The sequence below is a fragment of the Myxine glutinosa genome, chromosome 1 (genome assembly GCF_964187855.1).
Source record: "Myxine glutinosa chromosome 1, kmMyxGlut1.1, whole genome shotgun sequence".
In the NCBI taxonomy this organism is placed as follows: Eukaryota; Metazoa; Chordata; class Myxini; order Myxiniformes; family Myxinidae; genus Myxine; species Myxine glutinosa.
Window position 1 is genome coordinate 430,849,067 of NC_136261.1, and position 27,803 is coordinate 430,876,869.

At 45.9% G+C, this 27,803-nt stretch overlaps 1 protein-coding gene across 1 annotated transcript in view; it reads left to right on the plus strand.

Moving 5' to 3' along the window:
• LOC137416487 (uncharacterized) overlaps positions 1-19,690 on the plus strand; it is a 32,760-nt gene extending 13,070 nt beyond the window's left edge. Inside the window, exons 2-3 of the mRNA XM_068102092.2 lie at positions 8,069-8,501; positions 18,549-19,690. Of these exons, the coding sequence (XP_067958193.2) occupies positions 8,081-8,501; positions 18,549-19,561 (1,434 nt within the window). The 5' untranslated portion in view covers positions 8,069-8,080 and the 3' untranslated portion in view covers positions 19,562-19,690. The remainder of the gene's footprint in view (positions 1-8,068; positions 8,502-18,548) is intronic.
• Positions 19,691-27,803: the final 8,113 nt, after the last annotated feature.

Below are 27,803 nucleotides of genomic sequence, written 5' to 3' on the forward strand. Positions count from 1 at the left end.
CATTGCACCTTACCTAACAGACTCACACCCACAGCTATCCGAATTGCAGAATGGTCTTCAAACTATACATTTACGGTGGGGAGCATTATTTACAATTGACGCTACTTTATTTACAAAACGCAACCCAGGACCTGTGATTGTTCTTTCTGGGGGGGAGACAGTCTGCTCTGCATTGACGCACCATGAAAGCACCCAAAACGCACCAACACACCCTCAAGCACCAATCGGTGCACAGTCACCATTGTTCAATAAAAATAAAAGCAACAACCCCTAACCCTGCAGGTGGTCTCTTGCTCTTCGGCTCCCTCTGCTGGCTATTTGCTCTCTTCCAGTTGTTGTCATATTCCTTTGCTGGCGGCCTATTTGTAATAAAACTTGCACCCAACGTGTCCATTTGTATTTATTTATGGCCCACAGGGACCGACGATGTATGGTTCACCTGTGGGGCATCGGTGCCCTGTGGCCAAGCTCCGCCAGCAAGATTTCGGGCCTTCATGGCCGGTTCCAGCAGAGGGGCCATGCCCCAACCCATGGGGTCCATAAGTGGTGCTCGGCCACAGACGTGTGGTCCATAATGTGGTGCATCGATGCAGACAGCTGGTTCTGGGAGTCTCGGGCGCATAATGGCCGACTCACGCACACTCCCCTCGGTGCCCAATGGCGCACAGGTCCTCATGTGGGAGACAAAAGGGGATAAAGACAGATGAGCGAGGGGTAAGGTCTCAAGGGTACACATCAATCAAGGTAATGCAAGGTGAAGTGCGTACGGAGAGCGAAGTGAGAAAAACTCGTCCCTACCGTACGTCACCCCCCCTGTCACCTACACTACTCTTGCCCTTACCCCATATGTACAAAATCTACACATTTACAAATTCGTCACTACGTCTTGTCTTCCCATATTTCCCTTCTACACCAAATTCGTCATCAATCCCTCTATTCAAAATTTGCCATCACCAAATTCATCATCACTCCTCATAAGGAGGAAGAGATGGAACATCAAGCACAATGTCACATGCACGTCATGATGCATCTCACATTCCAAACACTTGCATCATTAAAAATAATAAAAATAACCTGGCATGGTGTGGATGTACCTGTCACCTCAGGTGAGTGGATGCAGATGGTGCAAGGAGATCTTCATCCTAACTACCTTCTAAATGACTTTAATACTCTTTACACTACCCGGGGCCTTTCCCTGCCAAACCATTGGCCGTCTTACTCTATGCGGTTTTAAGAACCAATCCCCATTGACCAAACTGTGGTGCTTTTTTTTTTTTTTTGTATACAAGATCGAGGCTCGTGAAAGAGCTAACATTAATCACACAAAAAGACAAACCGACACACAAAACACAAAAAACAAGGGGAGCGGTAGACAAGATGGGGAGAGAGGGGGAAGGACACAAAAGAGAGGGGGAAGGACACAAACACAACATTTGAGAGCAGGGACATCGGGAGGGCTTGGGGGGAGGTGGGAGAAGATTAAAACATATGAACACTGCAAGGACTCTGGGGTGAATTACCGGGGGTAGAAAAGATCAAGGTTTTCGATGGGGGAAGATAAGAGATGGTGGTGAACAGCTGTTTTAAAGACCTGGAGGGAGGAGTGGGATTGAAGGGAGTGGGGGAGTTTGTTCCAGAGGCGGGAGAAAAGGGGAATGAAAGAGTGAAGGTGAGCAGAGAGCCTAGACTTTGGCAGTTTAACCAGAAGAGGGTTGCAGGCAGATCTTGTGCGACCTGAAGGAATATTGGGGGGACAGAGCACAGAGAGAGCTGGGGGAGCAAGGCCGGAGAGGAGTCGGTAGAAGACAGAAAGACCACCAACCTGCCTGCGGTGAGTGAGTGAAAGGCCCTCGGCGTTGACTACATCGCAGGAGATTCCAATGATTCTAAAAGCTTTGGCCTCAACAGCGTGAAGCCGAGCAAGGTGTGAGGCAGGAGCACCAGCCCAGAGGGGGGAACAGTATTCCATTGAGCTGCGGATGAAAGCCTTGTATGTGGTGAGGAGCTCAGGTGTGCCAAGGAAGGACTTCGCACGACGGAGGATGCCCAGTCGGCGACTGGCTTTGGAGGCCAGCTTGGAAATGTGGTTTTCCCAAGAAAGATCATGGCAGATAGTGAGACCCAAAAGCTTGAGCGACAGAACTTCTTGGAGAGGATTGTTGAGAAAGTAGATGGGAGGGTTGTCCAGTCGGTCCTTTCGGAGAGACATTGTAAGAGTGTGAGATTTGTGAGGATTGAAAGACATGTTCCACTTGTTTGACCAGTCTGTGATTTTGTCCAGGTCTGCAGAGAGTGAGGAGGCTGCAGACTGCCGATCTGAGGGATGAGGAATGGAGCGACAGAGAGTAGAGTCGTCAGCAAAGAGATAGAGAGGATTTTCAAGAGAGTCAGAGAGATCATTGATGAAGACCAGAAAAAGCACAGGGCCCAGAACACTACCTTGGGGAACTCCAGCCTGAACAGGAAGAGGAGATGAGAGAAACCCATTCAGGGCCACACGTTGACTACGACCAGAGAGGAAGTCCGCCAGCCATGCGTGGAGATTTCCATGGATACCAAAGGAGGAGAGTTTGGAGAGCAGAGCAGGGTGCCAGACCGTATCGAAGGCACGTGAAATGTCAAGGGAGACAGCTCTAATTTCCTGTTTGGCGTTGAGGACCTCCATCCATTGTTGAGAAAGCAGAAGCAGCATGTCCAGAGTAGAGTGACCAGGTCTGAAACCAAATTGATGATCAGAGATCAAGCCATTGGAGAAGAGGAAAGATTTAATATCTGAAGCAATGATGGATTCCATGACTTTGCTGATAATTGGGAGAAGGCTGATTGGTCTGTAGTTGCTGGGATCTGTTTTTGCACCTTTTTTGTGCAAAGCGGTGATGTTGGCTGATTTCCAAGCAGATGGCAGATGACCTTGAGCAAAAGAGAGGGTGAAGAGAACAGAAAGAGGGAGTGAAAGTGCAGAAGAACATGATTTTAGGACCCATGGGCTGATGCCGTCAGGACCAGTTGCAGAATCAGAGTCGAGGGTTGCCAGAAACTTTTCCACCTTGTCAGGAGGAAAGGACACAGAGTCCAGGAGCAGCTGGGTACGACTGGGTACTGTGGGTACAGAGAGGGATGGGTTTGGGACACAAGATTTAGAGGCAAACACAGAGTTGAGGCATTCAGCTTTTTCACGTGTGGAGTCAGCCGTTAAGCCGTTTGAGGTGAGGGAGGGGATGGAGGGGGAACAAACACCAGAAACAGATTTGACCAGACGCCACCAGGATTTGGAAGAGGGAGACAGATAAGAGAGTTCGGTCTTGAGAATGGTGAGATATTGTTTCCTGGCTCTCCTGAGGGTGGACACACACTTGTTTCGGGCTTTGTGAAAGGAAATGAGATTTCCTTCCATTGGATTTGCTTTCCAGGAGACGAAAGCAAGTTGTTTCAGGGCAACAGCCTCACCACAAGATTCCGTGTACCATGGACGGGAGGAAGGGTATGACAACTGAAGACGAGATGGTATAAATCTGTGCATGAGAGAGAGAGCAATTTACTTTGAAAGAATTCCCAGGATGAGTTGATATCAGAGGCGGTAGAGATGGGAGACCAGTCCAGATGATTGATGGCTGCTTGAAGACCGTGCCAGTTGGCCTGAGTGAAATGCCAGACTCGTCGACGCTGAGGAGGCTCTCTGAGAATGGTCAGAGAGATGTCCACTTTGACAAGCACATGATCAGATGAGCCGATTGGAGCAGAAGAAGAGCAGCAGACATTTTCAGGGAAGTTTGTCATAACCAAATCCAGAAGAGAAGATGCTCCGTTGACTGAGATCCGGGTCGGGAAATTGACAGATTGTGTTCGGGCACGGTGAAAGGAAATTGACAGAATTCCTTTGCTGAAGAGCCATGGCTGGTGAGAGAGTTACCCACACCCAGCCAACTGGCATGGTGACAATTGAAATCACCACATATGAGGAAGAGAGAGTTGGGATGGGTAGATAGAAGTTGGTCCATATTATCAGACAGTGAGATGTAGATGGAGTCATCGCTGATTGGTGGACGGTACAACACACATATGAACAAAAGGTGGGAGTGAAGGGGAAGCCGTAGCCAAAGGTATTCCTGGGGGTGAGGTGGAGAGAGGGCAGTGGAGGGCGAGTGAGGAAGAGAGTTTTTTATAAAGATAGCAACCCCACCTCCAGGACGAGGCTCAGGTCTATCATACCGGAGGAGGGAGTAACCTGGGAGAGATACCAAGGCATCAGAGACATCATGAAGGAGGAAAGTTTCTGTTAAGCAGATCACATCTGTTTTGTCAGAAGCAACCTGTATGGAGAGGTCAGTCAAGTTTGAGCGAAGGCCCCGGATGTTTGAGGTCCATACCGTTAATGAAGAGGAAGGGGGAGCATCGGGTCCAGAACAGGGGGGGAGGGGTAGGGTAAGATGTGGAAGAGGAGGAAGAGGTAGGGAGAGCTGTTGAAGGTGTGTCAGAGATTTCAGAATAGCTTGGAGAAAGGGAAGAATGGGGCGGACAAAAGGTTTGAAGGTGAAGGGATGAGGCACAGTGAGGGGTTGTTTGAGGGGGGGCAGAGGAAAGAAGAAGGTTGGGGGGGTGGAGGTATGAGATAGAAGGGAGACGAAGTGGGGAGGAGGCAGCTTCGAGGAGGAGGGGGGAGGAGGGAGAATTGGAGAGGAATGGTATGGGGGGAGATTTGAATGGGAGGGGTTGGGGTGGAGTTTTGAAGGGGAGGAGTGAGGGGGGAGTTTAGGAGGGGAAGGGCAAGGGGGGAGTTCAGGAGTGGAGGGGCAGGGGGGGAGTTTAAGAGTGGCAGGGCAAGGGGGGAGTTTAGGAGTGTAGGTGCAAGGGGAGGGATTTGGATGGGAGGGGCAAGAGGGGAGTTTAGAAAGTGGATGATTAATGAAAGACGAACATTGAAAACAAATTGGGTTTGTTGTGATTTTCAAGTTAGCAAACCGGTTCAGAATGATGGAGGAGGGATGGAATGAATGTGAATTTAGACCATGTAGTGAGCGAGACGTATAAGATATTGAATTTCTTTTTTTTGAGGTGGAATGAGTTGGAGAGGAAATTGAGAAAAGCCTTTTAAATAGGAAGAAAAACAGCGTGTTGTAAAATACCACTGAGTAAAACACTGAAGGGGAAAGGTTGTACATATTTAAATAATATTTAAACAGAACCGTGAACAATCTTATGTGCACAAAAAATACCAACGGGGGGAGAGCCGAGAGGGACCACCACGAGTCACGTGAAGGGCAAATGGTGGATGGCCAAACGGTGGATGGCGTTGAAGGAAGGCAGGATTTCAAACCTTTGTGTGGTTAAAGGAAGCCATTTAGATGTGCAAGGAGACATGGCCAAAAGAACAGGCCATGTGACCAACAAACGTCACATCACCAACAAGCAACCAATGGGCTGCGAAACCTCCCCTGAATGAAAGAGGGAAGGAGGACTGAAACCTTCTTTGGGGGAGGAGGGATGGAAGGCCAGCATGTGACCAACCTCAGCCAATGGGAGGCTGTGGAACTTCCAGGAAGCTTTCAGAGGTGATAAAACCCCCGCCCATCGCATTTTCCAGCCTCTTGCTTTTGGGCTCCGCCGACGACACAGCTCTTGCCTCTTGCCCCTTTTTGCTTCGCCGAGGACACTGCTCTTCCTTTCTGCTTCATGGATACTCTTGCTTTTTGCGTCGAGGCCTGACACACATCGCTCTTCGCCGATCTCTTGCACCATCCGGCTGACCTGCAAGCGTTGGCTTCTTCCGCGACTCACTTGAGCCGAAGTTCATCTGCCTGCGTTGAAGTTCTTCGGACTTTACCTCATCCAGACTGCACGTCCAGATCGAAGATCAAACTGCGCGCTGTGCACTCCACACCACGTGGCCACCTTTGAGGCAATCCCAGCACATACATCGGTACGCCGTTAACCGGTGTGTCTTTCCCTGTGTGAGTGTGTGAGAGTGTGAAGGCGCCTAGTTGTGTTTATTATTAGGTAAGAATTGATAAGCTGCATCTTCATCTCTTTCTCTGTGCCTTCAAAATAAAAGGCTGTATATTTCGTTCTTACTTTCAAACCTGTTCGGGTACATCTTTTCTCCATTGGCCTTGCATCATCCGAGACCGAGTTTGGCTTGAATCAGGTCCGTAAATCACGTCGGGTAATGCTGCTTTCCACACCGTGCAAATCCGCTCGGCACGCAATTGAATAAGGTGTGTGAAAGCGAGGGTTCGATGCCCGGTTTCTTCAGCCACGTGTCTTGAAGGTATTTGGGATTATTTGACCAGCAAACTCTTCGGCGCGTGGTTGGGAGGTTGGCGATCGGAATTGCTTAGCAATCCGTCGATCACGAGCTTAGTCGTGGTCGGCAGCCTCAATGGAACCGGAGTTTGAGGGGGAATGGGGCATAAACCCCCCTTTGTACATCGATGAACCCGGGATCCACAACAATATAATGGGGCCTTTTCTATACCCCTGGCGTTTTTCCGAATAATTCCCCTTCTTGTAACATGTTAGAATGATAAGGTAGTGCAATAGCCACTGGATAAAATGGTGGTAAAATCTGGAACTCTTTTTTACTACACACCTTTAAACCTATTTAAACCTTCATTTAAATTGAATTATATACTTGAATATTGTACATCACAAATCGCCTTCATAATACTTTCAAGAACAATGAAATATATCGATATTTAGCATGACAGGGCCTCACGTGTAAGAGGGACAGGATTTGGGTGAAGAAGACTCTGATAATATGGCAATATATAGAATGAGGTCGATTGACACCGTTTTATGTTGATCAATAAAACGTCCATCTTCTAAACTGCGACTCAACATCGGCTTGTTACAGTGTCCAAGGCCTACTGGTGATGGATGAGACTGGTTCAGTAGTGCTAAACTTCTGGATTTTTTCACGATCTTTGTATCATTATTTTATGAAAACTGAAGTATGTACTTGAACACTTAGTGAAGCCTCATCTCGAATATTGTTTGCCGTTTTGGTCACCACAAGTCTGGAAAGACCTAGCTACTATAGAGAGGGTTCAGCACAGGCCTACTAGATTGATTCCGGGCCGAGCTAGACTCAACTCCGAGGAGCGCCTGAAAGACGGATTTATACGTGAGAAAGGAGGCGGTTTTGATGGGATGACAGATGTTTGAGATAATGAAGGGTATTGACAAAATAAGTGCAGAATATTTCTTCAGCAGAGACATCGACAGGGCCAGTGGCTGTAGCCTCGAAACAAAAGAAGAGTTAATATGTCAAGGATTTTTCACCCAGAGAGTTGTTGATGCATGAGATGGTCTCCGAGAAAGGCATTGGCAACAGAACTAATAGATAAGTCTAAATTAGGATTATATAGATACCTGGAAGCTTTAGAGATAGAAGAGTATTTGGATATTGGCAAGACGTTTGTGACTTGAGTATGGATTGGGAGATTGTGTGCATCTGTGTGAAGTGAAGTGAAGTGAAGTGAAGTGTCCTGTGTGTGTGTGTGTGTGTGGGAAGTCTTGTCAAGGGGTGGTGTGTGGTTGATATTGTGTGTTTGTCATTCAAGAACCGCCGTTGCACAAACCTCCCCCCCAAACACCCACCACCCACACTTGAAAATAAAAAACACAAAAATTTGCTTTTTTTCCTTAAAATAATTAAAAATAAATGTATTTCTCTATTTTTATTTGACGTGCTTGGGATATCCCTGGTCGTGCCACATCGTCTCATCCACATTCCACCCCCATTCCCCAAATGAATTTGCATTGTTTTGGCAGATAAACTTGGTCTGGTGTTGCTGTGGCGCAGCATAATGGGCCGAATGGTCTCCTCCAGTTTACTCTGGGTTTATTTTTGTCTCTGTATATAAAAACTCACATTCATTAGATCATGATTGACAATAAAACTTACAAAATGGGACACAGCAGTGAACAAACTGGATGCAAAAGCCCGCATTTATTGGGTAATAATTGATTGGATTGTCAATGGAAATATCTCACAAAAATTCCAAACAGAGTAAAGAAAATAACATGTATAACTTTTCATTTGTTAACACAGGCATTGTATCCTTGGCAGGTCATCGGTGATATGGAGAGCTTCTTGGAATGGCTCATGTCCCAAGGCCTGAGAGCAGAAACAGCCCAAGCAGTGATCGATAAGCTTGGAATTGAGAATCGGAAGGTTATTCGGGCTTGCACTGAGTCGGATCCATTGCGGACCGAGCTCCTCGCTCTCGCCAAAGAGAAATTACAATTTGCAATGTATGCTAACTTCTGTAAATTTATGAATTCTTTTTCGAAGCCGCAAGGTTTCCAGATTGCAGGTTCTTCTCTGTTGGGAAGTATTTTCATCAACTTGGAGAATGTTATTCGGGAACTTTCCAGTTTCTGTGAAAAGATTTTCAGATCCCAAAATGTGCACCTTGACAACGTTTCTGGGTTCTCTGGAATCGGGTTCAGTGATGTGTGCAGCCTCCGCTCTCAGCATGAAGCATCAAGACTCACGTCTGGTATGTGACTTTTTTAATACAACAGCAAGTTAACAAATATCTTGATCTTCTCCCATTGTTTTTTTTTGTATACTTTTAACTTGTGTAAGCTCTTTTGGTGCAGTTTGATATTGTCTCATATCAATGAATTTTTTGATGTAGGGTACAAGGTAAATTTTAGCTCACCTGGAACATATTTCTGGGGAGCTTATGGGATGGGTCGTCGTTAGTTTGTCCATAAACACTTGCTGCAGCTTCTCCGAAACTGCTGATGGGATTGTGACCAAACTTGGCTAAAATTATATTTTGTGTGTTTGAACTCAAGTTTGTACATGGCATTAAAAAGTAGGAGTTTAAGTGGGTGTGCGGGAGGTAGAAGGGGACAGGGCTAGGGAGTAGGCATGATATCCTAAAATGGTTATTTGCTCTATTATCTGAAACTGCACTGACGATTTTGATGAAACTTGACCACAACCTTCATCACCCATGATGTACCAAATTTCTTCACAGCATTTAAAAATTCGGGGTATATTTCCCCTATTTTTTGTGTGGGGGGGGCGAGGGGGGAATTGTATTAATTACCTCTGTGTTCCATGTTTAACGGTGCATTTAAGTTATCTGCATGCAGGAAATAGTTTACCTCTTCAGCCATGGAAGGCTTATTCTTGGTATCCCACATTTTTTGAAAAAGTATGAAGACGCTTCATCGTCGTCATATTGCAATCGCCTCTGTTCATCCGTCTGTCTGTCCATCATGCTGTCCAGAATGGTTGTGTAAAAATTCACATACTTGGTTGTTATGATCCCCACATGGCAATAAGGTGCAAGAGCAGTATCATTTTGACCCCCCCCCCCCCCCCCTTGGGTACATTACCAAAAATTGCTTTGAAGATGTGTTCACTTGAACTGTCTTCTGTTCTCACAAAACTGTACTGCTTGTGCATGTCAAAGTCTATGTTTCCACGCTGGAAGCAGGCTTCTGCATTCCCTGTCTTTAAAGGATCTGGTGAGTAATCAGATTCTTCTAACTATTGGCCTGTTGGGACTTCCACCCATTATCAGCAAAGTCTTTGAATCCTTGATGGAACAACTCCTGACTCATCTGGAAACCCACAACCTCCAAACTGATGTTCAGTATGGCTTTAGACAGTCAAGGTCCACTGGTGATGTTCTATCCCTAATCACTGAACATGTGAATGGGGCTTTAGATCATTGGGGAGAAGCCAGTGTTGTTGCTCTCGATATCTCAAAGGCTAAAATCATATGGCCTTTCTGGAGAATTGCTTGATACAATATCTGACTTCCTTGCAAATCATCAAACATCTGTGGTACATGAGGGACAGTAATCCCCTGTCCGTAATACGAATGTGAGTCCTCAGGGTCTGTCTGTGTTGGGTCCAACATTGTTCATGTTATATATCAATGATCTGCCTGATTGTATTCTTTCTCAATGAAGCATTTAGGGCTTCAGGCAGATGACTCAACACTGCATACTACCTACTCAGGAACCTTTTTTCCTCCTACCCGTGACCAGTGGCATCAAGAGCCAGCACGGGCCCCGAGGCAAATAACCTCGTGGCCCCCACCCCCACTCTTTTTCTCTTTTAAAAATTTTTAAGGAACTTTCTTGAATGAAAAAGAAAAAAGTTTTAAAAAACAAATGGTCACTTTTATTTTGCCGTTTGATCGAAAATATCAGAGATAGCGGGACGTTTGGACCGATCGAGTCAATTTGCACCCGTGACTATTGAACACTATTTCCCCCTAAGATTGGTAAAAAAAACTTGAGAAGACGATTAATAATTTTTGGACAAAGAGGATACAAACGCATTTCTTTGTAATGCACATTTCTGTAACCATTTTCTGTTAAGTTTGAAACTACTATTAACAGCGGCAAATGTTGTTTTGTTTCTGGCATGAAAAAGCAAAATTAGTTTCTGGGTTTTAATGTAACGATGAGGAAATGAGGATGAGCTGGTGAGGTGTTTGGTTTCACTGTAATGTTTAAAAAAAAATTACAGGAGAAGCTCGGGCCCCAAGGCAGTGCCCTCCCCTCGACGCCTCTTCCCATGACCATATGAGTACCACTCTCAATCAGGACCTAGAGAGTTAGATGAACTGGGGGCAAAGACTGGTTTGTTACTCTCAACCAAAAATGACCCACTTATTATCTGTTTCTAGTTAAAGATCACCTTGTTTTCTGATGCTGTCTATGGATTCTTCATTTTTGCAGGAACTCCCTGTTATCTGTCTGCTTGCATTGGATATCAGCTCAAACCTCAGCTGTGAAAAGTACATCTCTGGTAGAGCTAAAAGTACATCACACATCACCTTGGCTGCTTGTTTTGTGCTCGGTGATACCTTTCTCAAGTTGCTCTGCTCCATCTATTCAAGGCCACTGCATGTCCTGTCATGGAGTATCATTGCCATATTTGGGCTGGTGAGCTGGCCTGTCACTTTTCTCTTCTTGATAGAATCTAGCAGTGTGTTGCCATTCTGGTGGGACAGGAGTTGCATCATCCCTGGAACCTCTCTCAATCTGCCACTCTGTTGCTACAGATATTCCTGCGGAATGTGTTCTGAGGGTCTATCAGGTTGTTCCACACGAGCATTCTTTCAGTTGCTCAACACATCTGGCAGTTTCCTCCCATCCATCCACTATGTCTGTCCCAAGGAGTAAGACTATAAGGCATTCTGGATGGAGGTCCTCCATGCCAAACAGGAAATTAGAGCTATCTCCCTTGACATAACACATGCCTTCAATACGGTCTGGCACCCTGCTCTACTCACCAAACTCGCGTCCTATGGTATCCATGGAAATCTCCACGCATAGCTTGCGGACTTCCTCTCTGGTCATAGTCAACGTGTGGCCCTGAATGGGTTTCTCTCATATCCCCTTCCTTTTCAGGCTGGAGTTCCCCAAGGTAGTGTTTTGGGCGCTGTGCTTTTTCTTGTCTTCATCAATGATCTCTCTGACTCTCTTGAAAATCCTCTCTACCTCTTTGCTGATGACTTCACTGTCTGCCGCTCCATTCCTCATCCCTCAGATCAGCAATCTGCAGCCTCCTCACTCTCTGCAGACCTGGACAAAATCACAGACTGGTCAAACAGGTGGAACATGTCTTTCAATCCTGACAAATCTCACACTCTAACGATATAATAATAATAATTCATTTATTTTGTATAGCGCTTTTCAAGAAGGCCAAAGGCGCTTTGACAGAGTGCAAAACATAATGCATAACAATACATGAAAACAACAATTGCAAAAAGACAAGAATCAATGGGGAAATATTTAAAGCAAAAGTAGGGAGAAGGAGAAGAGATAGTCAGGGGTTAAATGCTGTGGATTGAATGTTGAATGCAGTGTTGAACAGGTGGGTCTCTAGTGATGTTTTGAATGTGGTGAGTGAGGAGGAGTCTCTGATGGTGTGAGGTAGTGAGTTCCAGAGGGTGGGAGCAGCGACGGAGAAGGCCCTGTCCCCCCAGGATCTGAATTTGGTCCGGATGGGGGTGGGGGGGGGGGGTCAGGAGGTTTTTACCAGCAGAGCGGAGATTGCGGGTGGGAGTGTGTCTGGAGAGGACGTCAGCCAGGTAAGATGGGGCCAGGTTATGGAGGGCTTTGTATGTCAAGAGGAGGATTTTGTACTGTATTCTCTGAGGGATGGGGAGCCAGTGAAGCTTGTAAAGGACGGGGGTGATGTGGTCACGGGTCCGGGAATGGGTGAGTAGACAGGCAGCGGAGTTCTGAATGTATTGGAGTTTATTGGTGATTTTTGAGGGTGAACCATAGAGGAGGCTATTGCAGTTGTCCAGACGGGAGGTGATGAAGGCGTGGATGAGGGTTTCTGCAGCCGTGGAGGAGAGGGATGAGCGGAGACGGGCAATGTTTTTCAGGTGAAAGAAGGCTGACTTTGTGATCTGTTTAGTGTATTTGTCGAAGGAGAGGGTTTGGTCAAACATGACGCCAAGATTCCGGATGTGAGGGGAGGTGGATACTGGGATACCGTCGATGTTGAGGGCAAAGTTATGGGTGGATTTTGTGAGCGTTTTTGGGCCAATGATGATTATTTCAGATTTATCACAGTTAAGCTTGAGGAAGTTGATTTGAAGCCAGGATTTTATTTCAGTGATGCAGTTTGTCAGGATAGAGTGGGTGGCGGTGGAGACGGACTTGGTGGAGATGAAAAGCTGGATGTCATTGGCGAAGCAGTGGAATTGGAGACCATGACGGTGGATTAAGTGACTGAGGGGGGACAGGTAAAGGATGAAGAGAAGGGGGCCAAGAACTGAACCTTGGTGGACACCTTGGGGGAGGGGAGCAGTGGGGGATTTGCAGTTATTGATGGAGATGAACTGGGGTCTGTCAGAGAGGTATGATTTAATCCAAGAGAGGGCAGTGCCAGCAACGATAAAGGTGGTTTCAAGTCGGGTGAGGTGGATGGTGTGATCGATGGTGTCAACGATGTCTCTCCAAAAAGATCGACTGGACAACCCTCCCATATACTTTCTGAACAATCCTCTCCAAGAAGTTCTGTCACTCAAGCTTTTGTGTCTCACTATCTGCCATGATCTTTCCTGGGAAAACCACATTTCCAATCTGGCCTCCAAAGCCAGTCGCCGACTGGGCGTCCTCCGTCGTGCGAAGTACTTCCTTGGCACACCTGAGCTCCTCACCACATACAAGGCTTTCAACTGCCGCTCAATGGAATACTGTCCTCCCCTCTGGGCCAGTGCTCCTGCCTCAAACCTAGCTCGGCTTCACGCTGTTGAAACCAAAGCTTTCAGAATCATTGGAATCTCCCATGATGAAGCTAACTCCGAGGGCCTTTCACTTTCTCAATGCAGGCAGGTTGGTCGTCTTTCTGTCTTCCACCGACTCTTCTCTGGCCTTGCTCCTCCAGATCTCTCTGGGCTCTGTCCCCCAAATATTCCTACAGGTCGCACAAGATCTGCCTGCAACCCTCTTATGGTTAAACTGCCAAAATCAAGACACTCTGCTCACCTTCACTCCTTCATTCCTTTTTCTCCCGCCTCTGGAACAAACTCCCTCACTCTCTTCAATCCCACTCCTCCCTCCAGGTCTTTAAAACAGCTGTTCACCACCATGTCTTATCTTCCCCCATCCAAAACCTTGATCTTTTCTACCGCTGCTAATTTCACCCCAGATCCACTTTTTTGAAATACCAACTTCTGTCCTGGAAGTCCTTGCAGTGTCTTTGTGTTTTATACTTCTCCCGCTCCCCACCCCCCCCCCCCCTTTCCATGCCTCCTGCCCCCAAGCCCTCTCCCTCACACAGATCTCTCGATGTCCCTGCTCTCAAATGTTGTGTTTGTGTGCTTCCCCTTCTCTCCCCATCTTGTCTACCACTCCCCTTATTTTATATTTTGTGTGTCTGTTTGATTTTTTTGTGTGATAAATGTTCGCTTTTTCACAAGCCTCGATCCTGTATACATTTAAAAAAAATCTTTTTCTTTTTCCCCACAAGGCATGACTCTGGAACAGCTTCCCTGCATGCTGCTCTCCCCTCTGTATCAAGCTACCTCGATTCAAGAGGAATGTCAATAGACTCCTTCTTTCTGTCTCATGTCGAATATCTGTACTTTCTCTTGTGTAGGCCCCACCTTGCGTAGCCTGGAAGTCTTTCTTGCAGGCGATATGTCATAAAAATATATATGGATGTGCATTGAGAGTACGTACCCCAATTGGCAAAGCCAAACTATTTGGCACCAAAAGGAAACACGTTTGTGAATGAGTGAAAACCCTGCTTCTGTAACAATTGATGTCAGGAGTGAGAAACGAATCTGGGGTGCTATCACTGGTGCCCCAACAATTTTAAGGAGTGTAGGGTGAAAGTGTAATTCAAAGAATTATTCAGCTATGTCAAGCCAAGGTGAGCAGGACCTGGTGGGCTAACTTGAGGAGGATATGGAAGAGATAATGGCCCAGGAAGCTGCATATCAATGTAACATTGTGGGAGGAGGACCAGGAGGGGCTGCAGTGAAGGTGCCGACAGTGAGCGAGGACCCAACCCTCACCAGCCCCTGGAAAAGGCAGCGCTAATGGCATGAAATCGTGGGTCGCCCAAGTTTGGCAGTGACCAGGTGATGTTGTTGATAAGTCAACTAATGGCACAGATGAAGATGAAAATGGAGGAGGGACAAGGTGGCTGGCATAAGGCATGATATGCATCTGGGGCAGGCATAGATAAAGGCTGATGTGATGGACATGGGCAATGAGATAGCCGCAATGCTCAAGGCAGTATGTGGAAAGGTAAGTGAGCATGTGGATGGTGTCTGGAACGAGATGGGGGGGCAGGTGAGGCTAGAATGATGGAGGAGATAAATGGGATAAAAGAAGAGGGGAATGGACTTAAACAGGGAAAGAAGGACTTGCTGAGGGGAAAAAAGAACTGATCGAGTAAATCAGAAGAAATACAAGATCTAAGGGCAGCTCAGAAGGGCAAGAAAGAAATAATGTAAAATGGGCCATGATGACCTAACACAGAAGATAGAAAAAATGGGATGAACGACAGAGAAAAAAGAAAGAAAATGAAAGAAAGAATGGAAGACACTAAAGTAATCTTAGAAGAGGAACGTAAGGGGGAACAGTGGGAATAATAAAGATAGGTGATTTTTAAACATAGGGGAAATACCCCTGGTGCTCACCTGGAAGAATAAACAGTAAACTGCACTGACTCAAAGTATTTTAAACCAATTTCATTTGTTGCAAGAATTCAGGGCAGCATGTTGAATCTTTCAAACATAATCACAAGACTTTAAACAACAAACAAAAGAAATGCCTATTTTGGGGTGAAACTCCCCCCTCTCCTAACCCCATATACCTCCTCAGACCACAATTTTTCTCATGCGTTGAACAAACATTGGTACATCACGGGTGTTGAAGGTTGTGGTGAAGGTTGAAGTGAAGTTTCATTGAAATTGTGTGTGTAGTTTCTGAGAAGAAAGCAAATACCAATTTTGGGGGGTTCAACCTGGACCAACTTTGACCCCCGTAGTCCACCTTCGACTTCGATTTTGTTCGTGCCATGAAGAAACTTCGGTACATCATGGAGGATGAAGGTTGTGGTCAAGTCTCATCGAAATATTTTGTGTAGTTTCAGAGGAAAAAGCAAATTCCTATTTTAGGGGGTCAAACTTGGATCCTCTTTGACCCCATTAAATCCCCCCAAACCCAATCTATTAATTTTTTTTTTTTAAATTTTCATTTTATTGTGCCATGTTCAAACTATATTCACAACATAACAAATATAATTTGTGCCAAGTTTGGTCACAATACCTTCAGCAGTTTCGGAGAAGTTGCAAGTGTTTATGGACGGACTGACGGACTGACAACGCGCCATCGCATAAGCTCCCCTGAACTTCGTTCCAGGTGAGTTAAAAATGAAATGAAATAGACAAAGTCCTTGGTGTCCTTGTGTTTTATACTTCTCCCACGCCCCCCCCCCCCCCCACCCCCTTCCCATGCCTCCTTCCCCCAAGCCCTCTCCCTCCCACACATCTCCCTGCTCTCAAATATTGTGTTTGTGTGCTTCCCCTTCTCTCCCCATCTTGTCTTCCGCTCCCTCTTTTGATATATTTTGTTTGTCTGGTTGATTTGTTTGTGAAGTAAATGTTAGCTCTTCCACGAGCCTCGATTCAGTATACAAAAACAAAAAAAAACAAAAAAACCAAAGAAGAATGATTAAAGACAAGCGAGAGGGCAAAGAATGTTAAGGAGGAGATCAGAGAAAGTATTGAAACAACGTGTAAAGATTGGGATAACACATGGCAGGTGCAGATGGAGGGGATATGAGCGATCAAAACGGACCATGACGAGGTGAGGCTGTGTGAGCTGGAGTGAATTAATGGTGTGAAAGGGTGTGTTCTGAACTTTGGTGGAATAAATAACCCGGGGTTCATTGGAGTGCCGAGCATCAGTGTAACGGAGTGTGTGCCGCGAGCGTGCAGAGTGGAGTACATGAGCAAACGAGAGTTCGGGTCATGCACCGACTCAGACCGGGGTAACTGTTATCTTCTCTTATATTAGGGGAGGGGTGAGGTTACTGAGCGGGAAATATTTTAAATGTTGGATTTCTGGTGCTGTGCGAGGGAGATTAAAAAGAACAGGTTTGTAATCCGTACAGGTCCAAGGGAGGTCACATTTCAAGGCACCGCTGTCACTGTGTGTTAATGGTCCGTTCCGGAAAAAAGCCCTTTGTGGATGATTGAAAAGATATTCCCAAGGAATGGTGTGCGGTTGAGTGTGCGTGGCACAAATGGCAAATTCAGCTGTGGGACCTCTGCAGGAAGATCACATGTAAAGTAGTGTGTACGCTGTCATAGAGTGAGATTGACCGTGGAGTGGATTGTGTGAATAAATGGTGTGCGAGAGATCATGAGATGGCCGATGTGTGTCAGTTGTGTGCGCTGGTCCGCGAGGTGATGAGGGGATGTACCGGATGTACCAGGTTGTGTGAGTGGATGTGGTGAAGGTTTCCGGGTCGCGCGTATGTGTGTGACGTCTGTGGGGGTTCTGCAGCATGAGGAGTTGATGTAGAGAACACGTCTGGGTTCCCTGTAAGAAATCCGCCGAATGTCAGTGCGAACATTTAAATTAAATGGCAGGTTACGGATGTGCCCTTGAACTTTCACACAGAGGGGCAATTACATAGGATATAATATTTATTGCGGAAGCGGCTTAAAATCTAGAACGCCATAGCAATCGCTGCTGTTTCAATGTGTTGGGCACTTGTGGAGAAGCTGCCTACCTGTTCATGCCATGGAAGGATCGCCTGTCGAGATCAATTGTGTTGGCAGGTTTGACGGTCTCAATCGGTGTCAGTAGTTGCTTAACATCTCGTTGGGCCGTGAAGCTATCCACGGCATGGCTACCTGTGTGTCCAGAGGTCGGGGAGAGTCAGATGAGTTCCACTCGTGAAGCGCCCCAAACCCCAAACCCAAAACCCCGAGTCTGCAACAATATTTTCACTCTGTCTGCTGCTTGGGAGTTAAACAAAACTGAAAATCATTCCAAACAGGAAAAATACTGTTTATAATGACATCATAAAGGTCACAAACAACAGGCACAAATAACTAATATAACGTGTTGGATAAAGTGATGTAATCGACAGTGTGAAATGCCAGTAAATTCCAGAATTTTTATAAAATGAATTTAACAATCTTTATTTTAGGTAAATTTATTTAAATACTTGAACACTGTTGAACACAAATTGCCTTCTTGTTACTTCCAATAACCTATAGTTTAGCAGGACTTGGACATCTTAAATAGGGTGGTGTACAAGGGTGATGTAGAAGAATGCTTCAAAAGCGCTTAACATCTGGAAGTTTTCTTTTTAACAATATTTATCTTCATTATGAGCTCACCTGAAACGAAGTTCCGGGGGGCTGAAGCGGTGGCGCGTCCTCAATCCGTCTTTCACTCCATAAACACTTGCAGCTTCTTCTCTGAAACAGCTGATGGGATTGTGACCAAACTTGGCACCAATGATATTTGTTATATTGTGACTAAAGTTTGTTCACGGCATTGAAAAAAAAAAGTCGGTGTCGAAGGATCTACCAGGGATCAAAGTGGGTCCAGGTTTGACCCCCCCAAAATAGATATATGCTTTCTTCAATGAAACTACACACACAATTTCAATGAAACATTACCACAACCTTTACCACCTGTGCTGTACCAAAGTGTGTTCACGGCATAAATAAAAAAATTGGAATCTAAGGTAGTTTAAGGGGGCGGGGGGAAGTTGCCCCCAAGAATAGTATTTTTTGTTTGTTTGTATAAAGTCTTCAGATTACGTGAGTATGATTGTACATGCTGCCCTGTCTTCAAGCATCCATCGAAATTAGTTAAAAATGCCATGATACGGTTTAAAATACTTTTAGTCAGTGTGGTGTACTGCTTTATTCTGCCAGATGAGTGCCCAGGGATATTGCCCCGATGTTTATATTTTTACTGAAGTGTACATTCCATGACGTAACATGTTCTATGAACTCTTAAGATGGTTCTCAATTCCATTTCCCTGCAAACGACTGATGCTAATTTGTACACAGGTGATGTCCATGCTGTACATGTGGAAGGCAGACAACACAACAACGATTCATCTGTCACAGAAAATTCAAAATGTCAAATGTCATCACGACATCTAGACTCAGTTCCTATAAAATACAAGTGCATGTCTGGGCCTCACAACACCAAGATTAAAATTAAATTAAACAAACACAAAAAGGTTTTCGAAAAACGAATACATCATCAGTGTGATGTGTGCCGAATGGATTTTGCTTCAACGAGTAACTTCAAAATACACATGAGAATCCACACTGGAAAAGGCCCCCACAAGTGCTCTGTCTGTGATAAAGGTTTCTTGACAAAAGGAAGTTTGAAATCGCATATGAGGATCCATACAGGAGAGCAACCTCACACATGTTTGATATGTGATAAAGGTTTCTCTCATAGCAACAATTTGAAATTGCATATGAGAATCCATTCAGGAGAGCGACCTCACACATGCTCGATATGTGCTAAAGGTTTCTCTGAAAAAGGCAGTGTGAAAAGGCATATGAGGATCCATACAGGAGAGCAACCTCACAAATGCTCGATATGTGACAAAGGTTTCTCTGAAAGCAGCAATTTGAAAACGCATATGAGAATCCATACAGGAGAGCGACCTTACAAATGCTCGATTTGTGATGAAGGTTTCTGTCGTAGCAGCCATTTGAAATCACATATGAGGATCCATACAGGAGAGCGACCTCACACATGCTCGATATGTGCTAAAGGTTTCTCTGAAAAAGGCAGTGTGAAAAGGCATATGAGGATCCATACAGGAGAGCAACCTCACAAATGCTCGATATGTGACAAAGGTTTCTCTGAAAGCAGCAATTTGAAAACGCATATGAGAATCCATACAGGAGAACGACCTTACCTATGCTCGATTTGTGATGAAGGTTTCTCTCGTAGCAGCCATTTGAAATCACATATGAGGATCTATACAGGAGAGCGACCTCACACATGTTTGATATGTGATAAAGGTTTCTCTCATAGCTGCAATTTGAAATTTTCATGAACTGGTTCATGAATAATGATTTCCTGAAAAATGAGGTGGAAATTTTGAGTTCTGGGACAACTTCCTCTTTTTTTTTGGATTATTGCTTGTTTGTTCTCTTTTTTGATTGTGACTAGTATTTAGGAATTTTGTATTCCATCTGATTTAGTTGTTTTTCTAGTCCCTTTTTGGTTATGCTCAGATGGCATCTTTCCATGGCAGGTTGAACATCCTTTTTTACTCGATCTTTTCTGTAGTCCATGTTTCATTGCCATGTGTGAGATGGGGGGAACATCCTTGATGTAAAATTGTTTGTCATAAGAAGACTCCTGCCTATGTTTTTCATGAAACTTGAATTTGTGAAGGGTTTCTCAATAAAGAGAGATCCTAAAAGCACAAATGCACTGTCTGTGTTGTTGTGAATACTAGCGTGACTCAGCACATCCATGCTCCTCAGCACTTTTCTCAACCACATGTCGTTTCAGAGGGATAGGCATCTTTGCCCATTTCGGTGTCTTTTGGGTCTATCTTTTTTCTTTTTTTTTCTTTTGTATACAAGATCGAGGCTCATGAAAGAGCGAACATTAATCACACAGAAAGACAAACCGACAAACCGACACATAAAACAAATAGCATCGGGAGCGATAGACAAGATGGGGAGAGAGGGGGAAGGACACAAATACAACATTTGAGAGCTGGGACCGAGAGACATGGAGACATCAAGAGATCGAGAGATCTGTGGGAGGGAGAGGGCTTTGGGGGGGAGGCATGGGAAAGGGGGGGTGGGAGAGGTATAAAACATATGGACACTGCCAGGACTTCCAGGAAAGAAGTTGGAATTTCAAACAAAGTGGATCTGGGGTGAATTAGTGGGGGTAGAAAAGATTAAGGTTTTGGATGGGGGAAGATAAGAGATGGTGGTGAACAGCTGTTTTAAAGACCTGGAGGGAGGAGTGGGATTGAAGGGAGTGTGGGAGTTTGTTCCAGAGGCGGGAGAAAAGAGGAATGAAAGAGTGCAGGTGAGCAGAGAGCCGAGATTTCGGCAGTTTAACCATCAGAGGGTTGCTGGCAGATCTTGCCCAGAGGCAAGGTCTTCAGGGTCTTCTGGGTCTTTAAGGGTCTTTTGGGTCTTTTGGGGTCTTCAGGTGCTTTTGGGTATTTGGGGTGTTTTGGGTCATTGGAGTCTTTTAGGTCTTCGGCGCCATTTGGGTCTTCAGGGTCTTTTGGGTCTTCGTGGTCTTTAAGGGGAGAGTTTTCCAGACAGCTAAACCCCACTCCAGCAGGGAAAATGGCCTTAAAATGCCTGTTGTTGTTGTTGTGTGTGGTCTTCATGGTGTTTTGGGTCTTCGGGATGTTTGGGGTCTTTTGTGTCTTTTAGGTATTTGGGGTCTTTGGTGTCTTCACGGGCTTTTGGGTCTGAAGAGTCTTTTGGTTCCTCTAGATCTTTAAGGGTATTTGGGGTCTTCAGGGTGTTTTGGGCCTTTGGGGTCTTTTTGGTCTGCAGGGTGTTTTGGATCCTCTGGGCATTTTCTGTTCTTGGGTTTTTTTTGATTCTTTTCATATACAACATCGAGGCTATCACATCAAACACATATCAGCACATGAAACACAAAAAACATAAACAGACACGTAAAACAATAAAGGGAGGGGGAGACAAGATGGGAAGAGAGGGGGAAGCACACAAGCACAACAGTAGTGAACAGGGACATCGGGAGATCTGTTTGAAGGGAGAAGGCTGGGGGAGGGAAGGGGTACATGGTACAAAACAAATTGACACGACAAAGAATTTCAGGAAGGAAGTTGGGGATTGAAAGATGTGGATTTGCGGTGAATTAACGGGATGGAAAAGATCAAGGTTTTGGATGGGTGAAGATAAGAGATGGTGATGAACAGCTGTTTTAAAGACATGGAGGGAGGAGTTGGATTGAAGAGAGTGAGGGAGTTTGTTCCAGAGGCGAGAAAAATGAGGGATGAAAGAGTGAAAGTGAGCAGAGAGTCTTGATTTTGGCAGTTCACCAGAAGAGGGTTGCTGGCAGTTCTTGTGCATCCTGCAGGAATATTTGGGGGATAGAGCTCAGACAGAGCAGGGGGAGCTAGGCCAGAGAGGAGTCGGTAGAAGACAGAAAGACCACCAACCTGCCTGTGGTTAGAGCGTGAAAGGCCCTCAGAATCGGCTTCATCATGGGAGATACCAACGATTCTGAAAGCTTTGGTTTCTACACCATGAAGCTGAGCTAGGTGTGAGGCAGGATCACCAGCTTAGAGGGGAGAGCAGTACTCCATCAAGCAGCGGATTAGCACTTTGTATGTGGTGAGAATCTCAGTATTGCCAAGAACGGACTTCGCATGATGGAGGATGCCCAGTCGGCGACTGCCTTTGGAGGCCAGCTTGGAAATGTGGTTTTGCCAGGAAAGATCATGGCAGATAGTGAGACCCAAAAGCTCGAGTGAGGATTGTTCAGAAAGTAGATGGGAGGGTTTTCCAGATGGTCTTTTCGGAGAGACAAGGTGAGAGTGTGATTTGCCAGGATTGAAAGACATGTTCCACTTGTTTGACCAGTTGGTGATTTTGTCCAGGTCTGCAGAGAGTGAAGTGGCTGCTGCCTGCCGATCTGAGGGTTGAGATATGGAGCAGCATGTGTTTCAATCCAGACAAATCTCACACTCACCTTGTCTCTCCGAAAAGACCGTCTGTAAAACCCTCACATCCAGTTTCTCAACTACCCTCTTTGAAGAAATTCTGTCACTCGAGCTTTTTGGTCTGACTATCTACCGTGATCTTTCCTGGGAAAGCCACATGTCAAAGCTGGCCTCCAAAGCCAGTCGCTAACTGGGCATCCTCCATCGTGCAAAGTCCTTCCTTGGCACTGCTAAACTGCTTACCCCCCCCCCCCACCCCCCCTACCGTCATGGCCAAAACTATTGTCACCCTTGAATTTTTTCAAATAACTCACAATTTTCTCAAAAAATAAGGTCTCCTTATTTTGAATCTTCATGGTCTCCACAATTCTTTATTTCACATTTAATATTACAGAACCTTTGTTTTTGATTCACAACTTAATATATCGCTTTAAATCAGACAATAAAAAGAAATGGCATTGACAAAATTATTGACACCATCAGTTTAATATTTGGTTTCACATCCTTTGGACTAAATAGTTGCATTCATGCACTTCCTATAGCCGTGATTGACCTTCCTACACCTCTCTACTTGCAGCATGGCCCACTCTTCTTGCGCAATCTGCTCCAGTTCTCCCAGATTTGAAGGGTCCCTTCTCCCAACTGCTGTTTTCCGATCTCCCCACAGGTGTTCAATAGGATTTAGATCTGGACTCATTGCTGGCCACTTCAGAACAGTCCAACGTTTTGTCTTGAACCATTCATGGGTGCTTTTTGAAGTGTGTTTGCAGTCATTGTCCTGCTGCAAGACCCTTGACCTTTGATGGAGAGCCAGGTTTCTGACACTGGGTTGAATGTTGCGCTCCAAAATGCCTTGGTAATCTCCTGATTTAATGATGCCATGCACACATTCAAGGTACCCAGTGCCAGAGACAGCACAGCAACCCCAAAACATCACTGAACCTCCTCCATGTTTAACTGTAGGGAAGGTGTTCTTTTCTTTGAAGGCTTCATTTTGTTTTGTGTAAACATGGAGAGGATGTGCTTTGTAAAAAAGCTCTAATTTGGTCTCACCTGTCCACAGGATAATCTCCCTTTGGGATTTTGGCTTGTTCATTGTTTTTTGGCAAACTCCAGTGGGGCTTTATTATGTCTCCCTCTCAGCAGTGGGGTGTTCCATAGAACCCCCTTTCATTGAGTTGACGACGTATAGTGCGAGTTGAAACTGTCGTACCTTGTGTCTGAAGTTCAGCTTGAATCTGTTTGGCAGTTGATAGAGGTGCATTCTCCCCCATTCGAACAATCCTTTACTGCAATATTCGATCAAGTTTTCTCTTTTGGCTCCAGTGCTATGGGCCATAAACTTCCTGATAACATTGCGTACAATGGACACAGGAACATCAAGGTCTCTGGAGATGGACTTGTAGCCTTGAGATTGTCCATGCTTGGCTACAATCTTGTCTGACCTCCTCAGACAATTCACTGGTTTTCTTTCTTTTCTCCATGCTCATTCACATAACAGCAAAATGACTCCTTTTCTCTATTCCAACTGGTTGAATGAGTGATTTTTATGTTGCAGGCACGTGCAACTCACCATAGGTGAGTTCAATTCCAAAGTAAAGGAGAATCACCTGCTTGTAATCTAGTTAATTCTCACAACCTCTAAAAGGTGCCAATAATATTGTCCAGGCCATTTTCAAATCAAATCAAATCAAAATGGTTGATTGAAGGCATGTCTTGCAGTGAATGACTGAATTACACATGCATACATATTCATAATTTGCAATCAAAGGTTGTTTACAAGATAAAAAATATATTAAATCAAAAAAATTCAAATAGTTAATTCACAAAAAGAATGTAAGATTGAAAAACAAACATGGCATATTTCAAACAGAGGAAAAATATATTTTTTTAAAATCTGAGAATTGTGACGAAGTATTACAAACTATTAAGAATACAAATTGAAAATGTCAATGCGCTTGTTTGAAATATTTTTGTTCTGCATTTGTTCTGTGAGTACTTTGTGCTTTCCTGAGATTAAAAGGTATATCTCTCATAGCAGGTAACCACTTTGTACGCAAATTATGGATTTCAACAGCGAGTGCAAATTCTTTACACAACTTATATCGTCGTTCCTCCAGGGTTTGTAATTTACATGTTTCCAAAGCAAGATGGTAACATGTGTAACGTTATCCTAGCATTATTTTACACACTCTTTTTTAACCCGTTCTAAATTGTTCACCTGTGCTTTAGTTAAGGCTGCATTGAAAAGAGGTACACAATACTCCAACACTGATCTTATGTAGCCAATATAAATTGTCACAAGGTTACAGATGGGTAAATTATACCATTTAACATTACGTAAAATGTCCAACTTTCTCTTACATTTTTTCAGCATTTCTCTGATATGAGCATCCCATTTCAGGTTTCTCTGTATTGCACACAAAGCACTTTGATTGATTGCACACTGGGTAACTGAGTGTTTTTTGGGTTTGTTTGTTTGTTTTTTTGTATGCAAGATCGAGGCTCGTGTAAGAGCTAACATTAATCACGAAAAAACAAATGGACGCATAAAACATAACAAAGGGAACGGGAGACAAGATGGGGAGAGAGGAGGAAGCACACAAGTACAACATTTGAGAGCAGGGACATCCTGAGATCTGTGGGAGGGTGAGGGCTTGGGGAGAGGAGGCGTGGGAAGGGTGGTGGCAGTGGGAAAGGTGGGCCCCGACCTGTGGGAGTATTTGGGGGCAGAGCACAGACAGAGCTGGGGAAACTCGGCCGGAGAGGAGTCAGTAGAAGACAGAAAGACCACCAACCTGCCTATGGTGAGTGAGTGAGAGGCCCTTGAAGTTATCTTCATTGCGGGAGATTCCAATGATTCTGAAAGCCTTGGTTTCAACAGCGTGAAGTGAAGCTTGGTGTGAGGCAGGAGCACCAGCCGTATTCCACTGAGGGGAGAGCAGTTGAGCTGCAGATGAAAGCATTGAGCTGCAGATGAAAGCCTTGCATGTGGTGAGGAGCTCAGGTGTGCCAAGGAAGGACTTCGCACGACAAAAGATGCCCAGTCGGCGATTGGCTTTGGAGGCCAGCTTGGAAATGTAGTTTTCCCAGGAAAGAGCATGGTAGATACTGAGACCCAAGATGTTGAGTGACAGAACGTTTTGGGGAGGATTGTTGAGAAAGAAGAGGGAGGGTTGTCCAGTCGGTCTTTTCGGAGAGACATTGTGAGAGTGTGAGATTTGTCAGGATTGAAAGACATGTTCACTTGTTTGACCAATGTGTGATTTTATCCAGGTCTGCAGAGAGTGAGGAGGATGAAGACTGCCGATCTGAGGGATGAGAGATGGAATGGCTTTGGGTGGAGTCATCAGCAAATCTTCCATCGAGTCGGAGAAATTATTGATGTAGACCAGCAAAAGCACAGGGCCCTGAACACTGCCTTGGGGAACTCCATCCTGAACAGGAAGGGGGGATGAGAAAAATCCATTCAGGGCCACATGTTGACAACGACCAGAGAGGAAGTCCGCAAGCCATGCGTGGAGATTTTCATGGATACCATAGGAGGAGAGTTTGTTGAGCATACCAGGGTGCCAGACAGTATCGAAGGCATGTGATATGTCAAGGGAGACAGCTCTAATTTGCTGATTGACATTGAGGACCTCGATTTATTGTTGAGACAGCAGAAGCAGCATGTCCAGAGTAGAGTGACCTGGTCCGAAACCAAATTGATGATCAGAGATCAAGCCATTGGAGAAGAGGAAAGATTTGATATCCGAAGCAATGATGCATTCCATAACCTTGCTGATAATTGGGAGCAGGCTGATTGGTCTGTTGTTTCAAGGATCTGTTTTTGCACATTTTTTGTGCAAAGTGGGAATGTTGGCTGATAGTCGGTGGGCCGATTCCCATAAGACCCTTAAAATGCAGTTTTCGTCTGCACCTCTTAGATATTAGGTTTCTGTGTTTTATTTTGTACGTATTTGTATATGAAACTTTTGGCTGGGGAAACCCTCTGAGAAAGTGTCCATTCTGCTTCAAAATTACTTTTCAACGGCGTGACCCCCCCCCCCCCTCAAATCCGACTGATCCGAAGCCAACAATTATAAATTGGAACATTGTTTTTCCTATGTATATACATCATTTCGATCTTTTGAAGTGCGTTTCACAGTTACTCTGACGTGCTGAGTGCAGATACAATGACCACAGACTGTTAAACCTTTTTAGGTTGGGCCCATCTGTGAAATCCAAGATGGCCACAACCGATTATGATGAAACATTTTAATTCTCACATTGTGGCGGACATGAAAGCACTGACGTGGTGACATCACCCCGCACACCAAGTGGGGGTGGGCCACGCCCGGGAGAGAGGCATGGCCTCACAATATACACGGGGTGCGCAGCCCTGAGCAGCTCAGTGTTACAGTGAGCTCTTGAATAAAGACACTTACAAATTACCGCGTTGTCCGCTTCCTCCTTGTTTACAAGCAGCGCGCTTAACGCCGCGCTTTACTGGTGACCTCGACGTTGGATCTGCTGTAGCGATCCTTCCAAACACGACGCCATTGCCATGGCCAACAACGCGATGTCGGTTAAACTTCCCGAATTTTGGGAGGCCCAGGCCGAAGTTTGGTTCGTCCAAGCCGAAGCCCAGTTTCAGCTTCGGCGCCTCACCGGTGACGACACGCGCTACTGCCACGTCATTGCCTCCCTCGGGCCCAGCACGGCCGCTCGAGTTATGTCCGTCCTTCGCCACCCACCGGACGGCCACAAGTACGAGGCACTCAAGCGGCTGCTCCTAGCCACGTTTGGCCTCACGGAGGACGTACGGGCCGACCGCCTCCTGGATCTCCCCGAGCTCGGCGACACGCACCCGTCGGTCCGAATGGACCATATGCTGTCGCTGTTGGGCGACGAAGCCCCTGGTTCTCTATTCTGGGCGCTTTTCCGTCGCCAACTTCCAGCACAGGTACGCCTCGCGTTGGCCGGGACCGTGCTAACGGAACCCCGAGCATTGCCCGCCGTGTCGGACAGGTACTTCGCGGCTTCGGACACGCGGGCGAGAGTCGGTGTGCAGGCTGATGCTGATGCTGATGCTGATGTTGACCTCGAGGCTGATGCTGGTTCACAGCATCAGCTTACACAGCATACGCAGCATGCTGATACGCACCTCGTGGCCGCCGCCACGCCCCGCCCACCGCCGCAGCGAAAACCGCCACCGCGGGGAAAACCGCCAGCTCCACCAGCCTGGCGGAGCCAGCCGCACTCCTCCAGCTCCACCACCTGGTGCTGGTTCCACGCCAAGTTCGGCCACAAGGCTCGACAGTGTCATCCGCCATGCTCCTTCAACAGGTCGGGAAACGCCCGGGCCGGCGCTCGATAGTGGCAATGAGCACCGGCCGTTCGAGCAGCCTGCTGTTCATAATGGACACCTTATCCGGGCGCCGTTATCTGTGCGACATGGGAGCGCAGGTGAGTGTCGGTCCTGACGGTACGTCGGACAAGCACGCCGCGGGCGGGGGCCCCGCACTGCTTGCCGCGAATGGGACGCCCATCCGTACGTATGGAAAATGCTGCCTCTCTCTGTGGTTCGGAGGGCAGGTTTTCCGGTGGTCGTTCGTCACCGCCGATGTGCACATGGCAT